Consider the following 11,625-nt stretch of genomic DNA (forward strand, 5'->3'; position numbering starts at 1 on the left):
TCAGATCAGAATCATCTCCACCCCACCGTGTTCCTTTCAGATCAGAGTGAACTCCACCACACCGTGTTCCTTTCAGATCCGAGTGAACTCCACCAAACCGTGTTCCTTTCAGATCCGAGTGAACTCCACCACACCGTGTTCCTTTTAGATCAGAATCATCTCCACCCCACCGTGTTCCTTTCAGATCAGAATCATCTCCACCCCACCGTGTTCCTTTCAGATCCGAGTGAACTCCACCCCACCGTGTTCCTTTCAGATCAGAGTGAACTCCACCACACCGTGTTCCTTTCAGATCCGAGTGAACTCCACCAAACCGTGTTCCTTTCAGATCCGAGTGAACTCCACCACACCGTGTTCCTTTTAGATCAGAGTGAACTCCACCCCACCGTGTTCCTTTCAGATCCGAGTGAACTCCACCCCACTGTGTTCCTTTTAGATCCGCGTGAACTCCACCCCACCGTGTTCCTTTCAGATCCGAGTGAACTCCACCCCACCGTGTTCCTTTCAGATCAGAGTGAACTCCACCCCACCGTGTTCATTTCAGATCCGAGTGAACTCCACCCCACCGTGTTCCTTTCAGATCAGAGTGAACTCCACCCCACCGTGTTCATTTCAGATCCGAGTGAACTCCACCCCACCGTGTTCCTTTCAGATCCGAGTGAACTCCACCCCACCGTGTTCCTTTCAGATCCGAGTGAACTCCACCCCACCGTGTTCCTTTCAGATCCGCGTAAACTCCACCCCACCGTGTTCCTTTCAGATCAGAATGAACTCCACCCCACCGTGTTCCTTTCAGATCAGAATGAACTCCACCCCACCTTGGAATCGCCCAACATGGAATCAAGTCATTTGGCCCAACTCACCCATTCTAACCGGAAGGCACCCTCTGTGTTAGTCCCATCTCCCGGAAGTTGGCCCATAGCCTCATATGCCTAGAGGACTCTAGTGCTCATCTAGACATCTCTCAAATGCTGTCAGCAACCTAGCCTCGACAACTCTCTCAGGCAGTGCATTCAATTGATTTTCCATTCTTTGGATGAAGAAATATCCTTTCTAAATCTCTTCTCCCTCACCCTAAATCTGGGAGCTCAATTTTATCCATCTCTGTTATTGAGAAAAGTATCATGCTGTCTACCCTATTTATTCCCCTAATAATTTTATATTCTTCAATCACGCCCCCTCTTAACTCCCTCTGCTTTTCTAGTCTACCCTCATAACTGACTCCAAATGGGGGCATGCTGCGTTGGCACTGGAATGATTCCTTTCAGATCCGAGTGAACTCCACCACACCGTGTTCCTTTCAGATCCGAGTGAACTCCACCCCACCATGTTCCTTTCAGATCAGAGTGAACTCCACCCCACCGTGTTCCTTTCAGATCCGAGTGAACTCCACCCCACCGTGTTCCTTTCAGATCAGAATGAACTCCACCCCACCGTGTTCCTTTCAGATCAGAGTGAACTCCACCCCACCGTGTTCCTTTCAGATCCGAGTGAACTCCACCCCACTGTGTTCCTTTCAGATCCGAGTGAACTCCACCACACCGTGTTCCTTTCAGATCCGAGTGAACTCCACCCCACCATGTTCCTTTCAGATCAGAGTGAACTCCACCCCACCGTGTTCCTTTCAGATCCGAGTGAACTCCACCCCACCGTGTTCCTTTCAGATCTGAGTGAACTCCACCACATCATGTTCCTTTCAGATCAGAGTGAACTCCACCCCACCGTGTTCCTTTCAGATCAGAGTGAACTCCACCCCACCGTGTTCCTTTCAGATCAGAGTGAACTCCACCCCACCGTGTTCATTTCAGATCCGAGTGAACTCCACCCCACCGTGTTCCTTTCAGATCAGAGTGAACTCCACCCCACCGTGTTCCTTTCAGATCCGAGTGAACTCCACCCCACCGTGTTCCTTTCAGATCCGAGTGAACTCCACCCCACCGTGTTCCTTTCAGATCCGCGTAAACTCCACCCCACCGTGTTCCTGTCAGATCAGAATGAACTCCACCCCACCGTGTTCCTTTCAGATCAGAATGAACTCCACCCCACCTTGGAATCGCCCAACATGGAATCAAGTCATTTGGCCCAACTCACCCATTCTAACCGGAGGGCACCCTCTGTGTTAGTCCCATCTCCCGGAAGTTGGCCCATAGCCTCATATGCCTAGAGGACTCTAGTGCTCATCTAGACATCTCTCAAATGCTGTCAGCAACCTAGCCTCGACAACTCTCTCAGGCAGTGCATTCAATTGATTTTCCATTCTTTGGATGAAGAAATATCCTTTCTAAATCTCTTCTCCCTCACCCTAAATCTGGGAGCTCAATTTTATCCATCTCTGTTATTGAGAAAAGTATCATGCTGTCTACCCTATTTATTCCCCTAATAATTTTATATTCTTCAATCACGCCCCCTCTTAACTCCCTCTGCTTTTCTAGTCTACCCTCATAACTGACTCCAAATGGGGGCATGCTGCGTTGGCACTGGAATGATTCCTTTCAGATCCGAGTGAACTCCACCACACCGTGTTCCTTTCAGATCCGAGTGAACTCCACCCCACCATGTTCCTTTCAGATCAGAGTGAACTCCACCCCACCGTGTTCCTTTCAGATCCGAGTGAACTCCACCCCACCGTGTTCCTTTCAGATCAGAATGAACTCCACCCCACCGTGTTCCTTTCAGATCAGAGTGAACTCCACCCCACCGTGTTCCTTTCAGATCCGAGTGAACTCCACCCCACTGTGTTCCTTTCAGATCCGAGTGAACTCCACCACACCGTGTTCCTTTCAGATCCGAGTGAACTCCACCCCACCATGTTCCTTTCAGATCAGAGTGAACTCCACCCCACCGTGTTCCTTTCAGATCCGAGTGAACTCCACCCCACCGTGTTCCTTTCAGATCCGAGTGAACTCCACCACATCATGTTCCTTTCAGATCAGAGTGAACTCCACCCCACCGTGTTCCTTTCAGATCAGAGTGAACTCCACCCCACCGTGTTCCTTTCAGATCCGAGTGAACTCCACCCCACCGTGTTCCTTTCAGATCAGAGTGAACTCCACCCCACCGTGTTCCTTTCAGATCCGAGTGAACTCCACCCCACCGTGTTCCTTTCAGATCCGAGTGAACTCCACCACACCGTGTTCCTTTCAGATCCGAGTGAACTCCACCCCACCGTGTTCCTTTCAGATCAGAGTGAACTCCACCCCACCGTGTTCCTTTCAGATCAGAATCATCTCCACCCCACCGTGTTCCTTTCAGATCCGAGTGAACTCCACCCCACCGTGTTCCTTTCAGATCCGAGTGAACTCCACCCCACCGTATTCCTTTCAGATCAGAGTGAACTCCACCCCACCGTGTTCCTTTCAGATCCGAGTGAACTCCACCCCACCGTGTTCCTTTCAGATCCGAGTGAACTCCACCCCACCGTGTTCCTTTCAGATCAGAGTGAACTCCACCCCACCGTGTTCCTTTCAGATCCGCGTGAACTCCACCCCACCGTGTTCCTTTCAGATCAGAATGAACTCCACCCCACCGTGTTCCTTTCAGATCCGAGTGAACTCCACCCCACCGTGTTCCTTTCAGATCCGAGTGAACTCCACCCCACTGTGTTCCTTTCATATCCGCGTGAACTCCACCCCACCGTGTTCCTTTCAGATCAGAGTGAACTCCACCCCACCGTGTTCATTTCAGATCCGAGTGAACTCCACCCCACCGTGTTCCTTTCAGATCAGAGTGAACTCCACCCCACCGTGTTCCTTTCAGATCCGAGTGAACTCCACCCCACCGTGTTCCTTTCAGATCAGAGTGAACTCCACCCCACCGTGTTCCTTTCAGATCAGAGTGAACTCCACCCCACCGTGTTCCTTTCAGATCCGAGTGAACTCCACCCCACCGTGTTCCTTTCAGATCCGAGTGAACTCCACCCCACCGTGTTCCTTTCAGATCCGCGTAAACTCCACCCCACCGTGTTCCTTTCAGATCAGAGTGAACTCCACCCCACCGTGTTCATTTCAGATCCGCGTGAACTCCACCCCACCGTGTTCCTTTCAGATCAGAGTGAACTCCACCCCACCGTGTTCCTTTCAGATCCGAGTGAACTCCACCCCACTGTGTTCCTTTCGTATCCGAGTGAACTCCACCCCACCGTGTTCCTTTCAGATCAGAGTGAACTCCACCCCACCGTGTTCCTTTCAGATCCGAGTGAACTCCACCCCAGCGTGTTCCTTTCAGATCAGAATGAACTCCACCCCACCGTGTTCCTTTCAGATCAGAATGAACTCCACCCCACCTTGGAATCGCCCAACATGGAATCAAGTCATTTGGCCCAACTCACCCATTCTAACCGGAAGGCACCCTCTGTGTTAGTCCCATCTCCCGGAAGTTGGCCCATAGCCTCATATGCCTAGAGGACTCTAGTGCTCATCTAGACATCTCTCAAATGCTGTCATCAACCTAGCCTCGACAACTCTCTCAGGCAGTGCATTCAATTGATTTTCCATTCTTTGGATGAAGAAATATCCTTTCTAAATCTCTTCTCCCTCACCCTAAATCTGGGAGCTCAATTTTATCCATCTCTGTTATTGAGAAAAGTATCATGCTGTCTACCCTATTTATTCCCCTAATAATTTTATATTCTTCAATCATGCCCCCTCTTAACTCCCTCTGCTTTTCTAGTCTACCCTCATAACTGACTCCAAATGGGGGCATGCTGCGTTGGCACTGGAATGTCTGCCAACTCTCGTCAGCTTCCGCCAGCACATCATTTGTTGGTTTTGCTCATTGGTTATAACTCATCGGCCAATCACATTTGATTTCTGAAATAAAGTTTGAAATTGTTGGAAATATTGAGCAGATCTTGCAGTTTCTGTGAAGAGAGAAACAGATGTAAGGTTTCCAAGACCTTTTAGCAGACCATCCTTCAGTATTACTGAGTGGCAATCTTTAAAGAAGTCAGCATAAGGCATAGGATGACAGCACATGTTTGTGCTTCACTAGTTGTACTTGTGAAGCATAGACCAATGTTGCATAATACAAAAGAGTTCACAAATGGATATGGTCGATTATGTCAAAAGTTAATGATCAGAGTAGCTGAAATTGGACATGAAAAAATAAACACCCTCTTCCACTCATGCTCATGACAGCCTGTCCCATGAGAGGAAGAGTGTGTTCATTTTCACCCGAACACCATCTACCAAGCGCTTTTCTGTAATTAGCAGCTCTTTAATTTCTCTCCCTGCTACAGTGCACTGTGACCTCTGGATCTTCCAGATCAGCCAAGTATAACATGCTGTTAAAAAATAACCAGTTATTTATCATTACTGACCCTGAACAAATTGAATTATTCTTACTTCAAATACTTTTCCAGGAATTAAAATCAACAGCAAAATGGCAAAATATCAAACTGTAAAAATAAGTTATTTCTGATGAAACCAATTTGTAGCAGTACAATGTGTAACAGTTGTAGGACATAGAATATACACAGTGGCCATTTTAGTAGGTTCCTCCTGTACTTAATGAAGTAGCTATCGAGTGTATGTTCTGCTGCTGTGGCTCGTCCACTTCAAGGTTTGACGTGTCATGCTTTCCGAGATGTTCTCCACACACCGCTGCTGTAACATGTTTTTTATTGAATTGCTGTTGTATTCCTGTCAGCTTAAAGAGTCTGGCCATTCCCCCTTGACCTTTCTCATTAGCACGGTATCAACACCCTCAAAACTGCCGCACAACGGATGGTTTTTTTTTCTTTTTCGCACTATTCTCTGTAAACTTTGGAGACCGCTCTGTGCGAAAATCCCAGAAGGTCAGCTGTTTATGCTACTCAAACAACCCCATCTGAACACCAACAATCGTTCCACGGTCAAAGTCACTCCAATCAGATTACTTCCCCATTCGGATGGTTAGTCTGAACAATAACTGAACCTCTCGACCGCGTCCACATGCTTTTATGAAATGAGTTGCCGCCACATGATTGGTTGATAAAATATTTGCATTAATAAGCAGGGGTACAAGTGTACCTAATAAAGTGGCCACTGAGTGTACAACAATGCAACACAGCATAGGCTTTTCAGCAACGACATTGTGGTGACCTTTCCTTCCCACATGGCCCTCCATTCCGCCATCTGTAGTCTGGTGTTATTGTATATACTCGTTAACAGAATGATGAAAGAGCAATGTTGTTTCCTAACTAAACATCTTTTCTACTCGTTAACATAAAATAGCACCCGATAGTGCAATAATGAGGCATTGTAGGAAATTGAGGAGAGACCTCATATGGAGCCTTGTAATTGGTCAAATATCCATGCCAAGTATCATAGTAGAACAGATGATGGTTAAACCAGTTGATAAAATTGGTACACTTAAATTCTCCTGTCCAGCACAGGAGAGCTGAACTACAAGCAGTTGTCGGAGATACGTGACAAGTCAGGCAGCATCAACGGAGAGACAGAGTTAAAATTTCAGCCAGATAACCCTCTGTCAGAACTGGAAATAACGCAAAAGTAATTGCGTTTTAGGTGCAGAAGACTAGAGAAAACAAAGAGAATGCCTGTGATGGAGTGGATGTCCAGGTGACACATTGGCTGGCTGGGACTGGGAAAGGATCGCCTGTTAATTATAGCTGAAACATCTGGCTGATTGTGAACATGCAACGAGCGATGGAAGTGGAGAGAAAATAAAGCATGCTGAACTATGAGATGTAAGCGCTGGGTATCAGACTGATAAGGGGATGTCATATCAGGTAGAACTGTGGATGGAGAAAATCTGAATTAATGTTACAGGTGTTCAAAGTTCAATATAAATTTATCAAAGTGCCTATAGGGTTCATTTTCTTGCAGCTATTCACAGGGAAACAAAGAAATACAATAGAATCAATGAAAATTTATACACATAGTGATGTTCCATCAGGAAATACTCAGCTCACATGACAAAACACCTCGGTAGGTCATAGCCCAGGGATGTTTGGCATAGAGGGTAGAAGTTCAGTTTTAATGAAGAGTCATTGATCTGAAGCATCAATTCTTTCCCTCTCTCTCCACGGGCCTCCTTTACCGAAGTTAGTTATTAGTAGAAGTTGTCCCAAGAAAGAAAAATAGCGGCAGGAGGGTTTAATATTCTTACTTGTACTCAGTAAAACGCTGCTCGGTGACTCAGAACTACATATCCCAAAGCCCGAATTCAATGCAGACTCCTCCCCCAGGCTCCCACTCACACGTGATATTATCTCTGTCAAAACAGGATTTACTCCGGAAAGAACAGGTATTGCGAGACTGGGAGGAGTGCCGGGAGGAAAGGTAACTTTGTGTCTGTTGGGCGAGGCGCCTGGCATCCCCGGCCGGAACGCGAGCTCCGTCCGGCTGCGCGTTGAATTCCGTGCGGAATGGAGTGAGTGACTCTGCCGCCGTTGCCAGAGTGCAGGTGATAGGAGAATGGAGTCGGGGCTGAGTCAAGAGGTAGTGGTCCAGTTCCTGGTGGAGGCTGGGGGCAGAGTGGAGAACTCCAAGCTGCTTTTTAATTTCAGGAACGAGTTGGGGCAGTCCGATCCACAGCTGAGGAAGGAAGCCCGGGAACTCTTCAAAACCTTGATTAATAAAGTTGCCGTGGTGCGCGAAGAAGGAGGGGTGAAATATGTGGTCTTGAAGAAAAAGATGCAGCACCTGGTAGCTGCTCGGCACGAATGCCCGCCGGCCCAAGCGGGGCCGCAGGGGCTGAGGGCGACCGAGGGGCTTGGTAAGGTGGAGCGTCTGGGGAACCTGCTGGAGGCGGGCGAGGCGCTACAGGAGCCTGCGGCTCGACGCAATTCTGCACCTTCGGCGCTGTCGCCGAGTGAGGGGAGATCTCTCGCCACTGCGCCATCTCGGCTGCAGTTTGCAAGCAGGGCTGGGTCCCAGGACGCCCTGACATCTACAAAGCCCGGGGGATGGGTGTCGCCGCCGCGGGCGAGTGTGGCACAGGTTCAGCGGAACAGCTGCAGTCTTGAACAGCTGGCGGAAAAACAGCGTTTCATCTCCGAGAATCCACTTTTGGAAAACTGTGATCCCGCCTGCGAGGGCTTGTCGGCTGAGAGAGTATCTGCACCTGCATCCCCGGACCTTAAGTCTTCCGCTGTTACAGCCAGTGGCGATGTGTTTGCCTCTGACATAGTCCGCGAGCGGTTGGATACCCTGAAAGCCCCAGAGGACAATTCATGTTTTGAACAGAAGATTGGGAACTATGAAGCCAAATCCTCGGATGTCACTGCACTGGTCGGGCCAAAGGTAGGATCCATGCCAAAGCCCAAACCATACATGTACCCACTTCGCCTTCCCCCGGACACCCCAAAATGTGTGAGTGTTCCCAGTGAGCAGAAGGAAGGCGCACAAGAAGGCCAGGTCAAAGAGAACTGCCCAACAGCGGTAGCTGACCAATATGTCCCCAGGAAGAGGAGTCAGGTGGCAGAGGTCGGAAGTAGTTCACCAAATCTGAAGAGAGTTTCTAGGGTGTTAAAGTTTTCCGAAGATACTCGTTTCTCTGATCAAGTGCCTCTGGATCCGGCTGAGCACGAGTGGATTGTGAAGACAGCCTTGGGTCACTGGACCCAAGTTTCGGGCTTGCTGCTTAAGGACCACTACCTTGCTGAGAAGAAGGACTTCATGTCAGGCTTCACAGCCATACACTGGGCCGCAAAATTCGGCAACAGTGAGATTATGTGTTGGATTATTGATAACTCGGAGAGGAATGGCATCAAAATGGATGTTAACACCAAATCCCATGGTGGTTACACGCCCCTGCATATCGCTGCCATTCATGGCAGAGAAAATATTATTGATGAGCTGGTGACAAAGTACGACGCACTGACAACTCTAAGAGACTACAGTGGCAAGAGGCCATATCATTATTTGGCCAAGGATAGCTCCTTCACTGTGAGGCAATTGTTAGGGGACCCAGAGACTTTCATCAGTGAATCCACTAGTCATAAACGCGGATCAAAGGTGGCTTCCTCCATCCTGAGTGGAACTAACGCTTTACTGGGTGCATTGGCTGATGACGTAATCTTCCAGGAGTTTTCCAAATCTTTGAAAAAACAAACAAACCTCAGCAAATTCTTCACTGCTCCAGCCGGACACAAGAAAAGAGCTAAAATGCGCACAAACTTTACTTCACTGAATGAAGAACCTGAAGAAGAGAGAGAGGAGGTCATCATAAAACGTAGGCCTGTGACTGAAATATTCTTCTGAAGTTGTTTTGACATTTTAATATGAAAATAATGGGTCAATAGAAAAGTACTTTGCCGCAATGTTAAAATATTTAGGCGATACTCTCTTTGGGAGCTCTAAGTCAAAATGAAATCTTGAACATTAAACTGTTTTTATCATTAATATGCTACAACTATATTTTCAATAATATTTACATGAAGTTTTATGATCAGCAGAATCTTTAAATAATGGGATATACTAGAGTAGAAATACTTGCGGTCAAGAGAAAGGTAGCTGCTCTGATCCAGCTTCACTTTCATTAAACCTACAGAGTATTTGTGGGTATTTATAGCTTTGTTCCAAAGATCATTTGCAAATTCTTCCCTTTTCATTAACCCCAAAAGAAGCATGAAGTTGTGTTGTGGGCTTCCTGAGGAGCATTACCATGGAAAGGTCCCCAGTTATTCCTGTAGCGATCCTGTTCTTGGCTCACTATTCATGGTAAAATTTTGTTTTAGAAAAGCAGGTGTTTATTCGAGTGAAAGCCAAGTCTATTTGCACCTGTATTACCTGGCAAGCTGCTTCCAATCTCTGGTGGTTATGCTTCTCCCCTCCTTGTGCTTGATTGAATCCTTCAGGGACAATTAGTTTATTCCAATTTTTAATTTTAACTTTTGTTATTTTGGGGATACTTTAATCCTGAAGGAAGTTAATAAACATTGGAGTATAAAGTATTAAACAATTGGAAGTTTAAATTTGGGTTTGGGCCTGAGATTTTGTACCTGAATGAATACTTTGAATTCTTCACACGATCTACAAATTTACACGTTAATAGTCCAATTCCATTTATTGTATTCAAACTATTTAAGTACAAAATGTTGGTCTGTGATTCTCTCTCAAAATAATAACATTTGATCATATCTTTATAGGTGTGGAGAGTTGCACAAATTTATTATATTTTAAAATGGTGATTTTTTTTCCAAATCCCTCCACAGTTTACTCCCTTTTTCTGCAGTCTCTGCCCTATAACCCCTTAGTCTGATCTTTGTGATCTACAGCACATCTTATTGCTCCACAATTGGCAGTCCTGCCTTAACTGCCAAAGCCCTAGGTTTCTGAATTCTCCCTAAATCTCTGCCTACCCATTTCTCTTTCAGTCTTCAAGACATTTGCTTGAAACTTACTTGTTAGACCAGATCTTTGGTTATTCTCTCTAAACTCTCCTTAGGTTGCTTGCCATCTGATCTGATTGAAATGCTTTGTGATGTTCTGCACATTAAAGTTTGTTACACACTATTTCCTTTGCTGGTTATAAAACATTTGAAAATAAGGACAAAACTATTTTTTTAAAGTTTATCCAAATAAAGTATATAGGTAATTTGTAGCTTTGTATGAGAAACAGTACTTTATGATGTTTGTTAGTGCTTACTATATACCTTATGCACTTTTAAATTAGTCCATTGAGAAAAATAAAATAATTTTAAAAAATTAATATTAATGTTTTTGAATATGTCACAACCACTGTTCGGCAGCGCAGTAGATACGGCAATTGCACTTATGAATATGCACATGACAGCTAATTATTATGTTATTGCGATGGTATTTAACTCCATTCTTTTTATCGTAGCACTTGTTGAGATAAGCAAAGCACAGCAATGTTTCGCTGCCTGCTTGCATTCAGCCTTGTCTGAGAAATCGGACTGTCAAGTCATCTGACTCTGAAGACTAGTGGTATTCGTTTTATTTTTAGTTATTCCTTTCAGCCGCAGTGTTAGCTTCGTTTTCCATTTGAGAGTTTTAGTTAATGGCCAGGTTTTGCCTAGTGCTTATTGTTTCTTTTCCCCCTCAAACTCTGTTCACATTAAAGTCTGTGAACTATTGGCTTGCTTGTGTCTCTCACTCTGCACTTGGGCGATATCCGAATGTAATGACAGAATACATGTTTTGAGTACGAACCGGATTATGGATTTGAGTGGGTTATTAGCTAATAGTTTTGACATAAGTAAAATCTATTTATTCATTAGATCAGAATTAATATGTAGCTAAGAAATTGAGAGATAGAAACACAGAGGGCTGCTGAGAACCAAAGCATTCACCTTAGGGTAAATGAGAAAAGTCAATAAATCAATATATTTAATGAACTAACATTCTGAGTGGATTATTCTTTACACCAAATCATAAGAGCTATTTGGTTTCATTCAATTGTGTCTAAGAATAAATGAATTTGCATAACTAAAGAAAACAACCTTTAGAGATCCAGCCTACATTCACCATATTCCTGAACCATAACATTGAAGTATTGAATCCCCCATGGCAATATATAAATGAGTTAGAACTGACTGTAAATCCTAGGTGAAATTGTGTTATAAGACTTGACATAACTATACCTGCATGTGCAGGCACGATTAATTCCTCTCTTGAAACCACACTGCCTTCAAACGCAACCTCTTGAGCTGTAAGT

The 11,625-nt window shown here is 45.6% G+C and overlaps 1 protein-coding gene across 1 annotated transcript; it reads left to right on the forward strand.

Annotated features, from left to right (window-relative positions):
• Positions 1 to 7,231: 7,231 nt before the first annotated feature.
• On the forward strand, positions 7,232 to 10,656 carry LOC140739182 (ankyrin repeat domain-containing protein SOWAHA-like). Its single transcript, XM_073067228.1, has one exon. The coding sequence runs from the start codon at positions 7,419 to 7,421 to the stop codon at positions 9,204 to 9,206; it is 1,788 nt and encodes a 595-aa protein (XP_072923329.1). The 5' UTR covers positions 7,232 to 7,418; the 3' UTR covers positions 9,207 to 10,656.
• Positions 10,657 to 11,625: the final 969 nt, after the last annotated feature.

The sequence above is a fragment of the Hemitrygon akajei genome, chromosome 15 (assembly GCF_048418815.1).
Source record: "Hemitrygon akajei chromosome 15, sHemAka1.3, whole genome shotgun sequence".
NCBI lineage: Eukaryota > Metazoa > Chordata > Chondrichthyes > Myliobatiformes > Dasyatidae > Hemitrygon > Hemitrygon akajei.

Bases quoted from the DNA above. Each gene is read 5' to 3' on its own strand.
- LOC140739182 (XM_073067228.1), top strand. From the start codon at position 7,419: ATGGAGTCGGGGCTGAGTCAAGAGGTAGTGGTCCAGTTCCTGGTGGAG.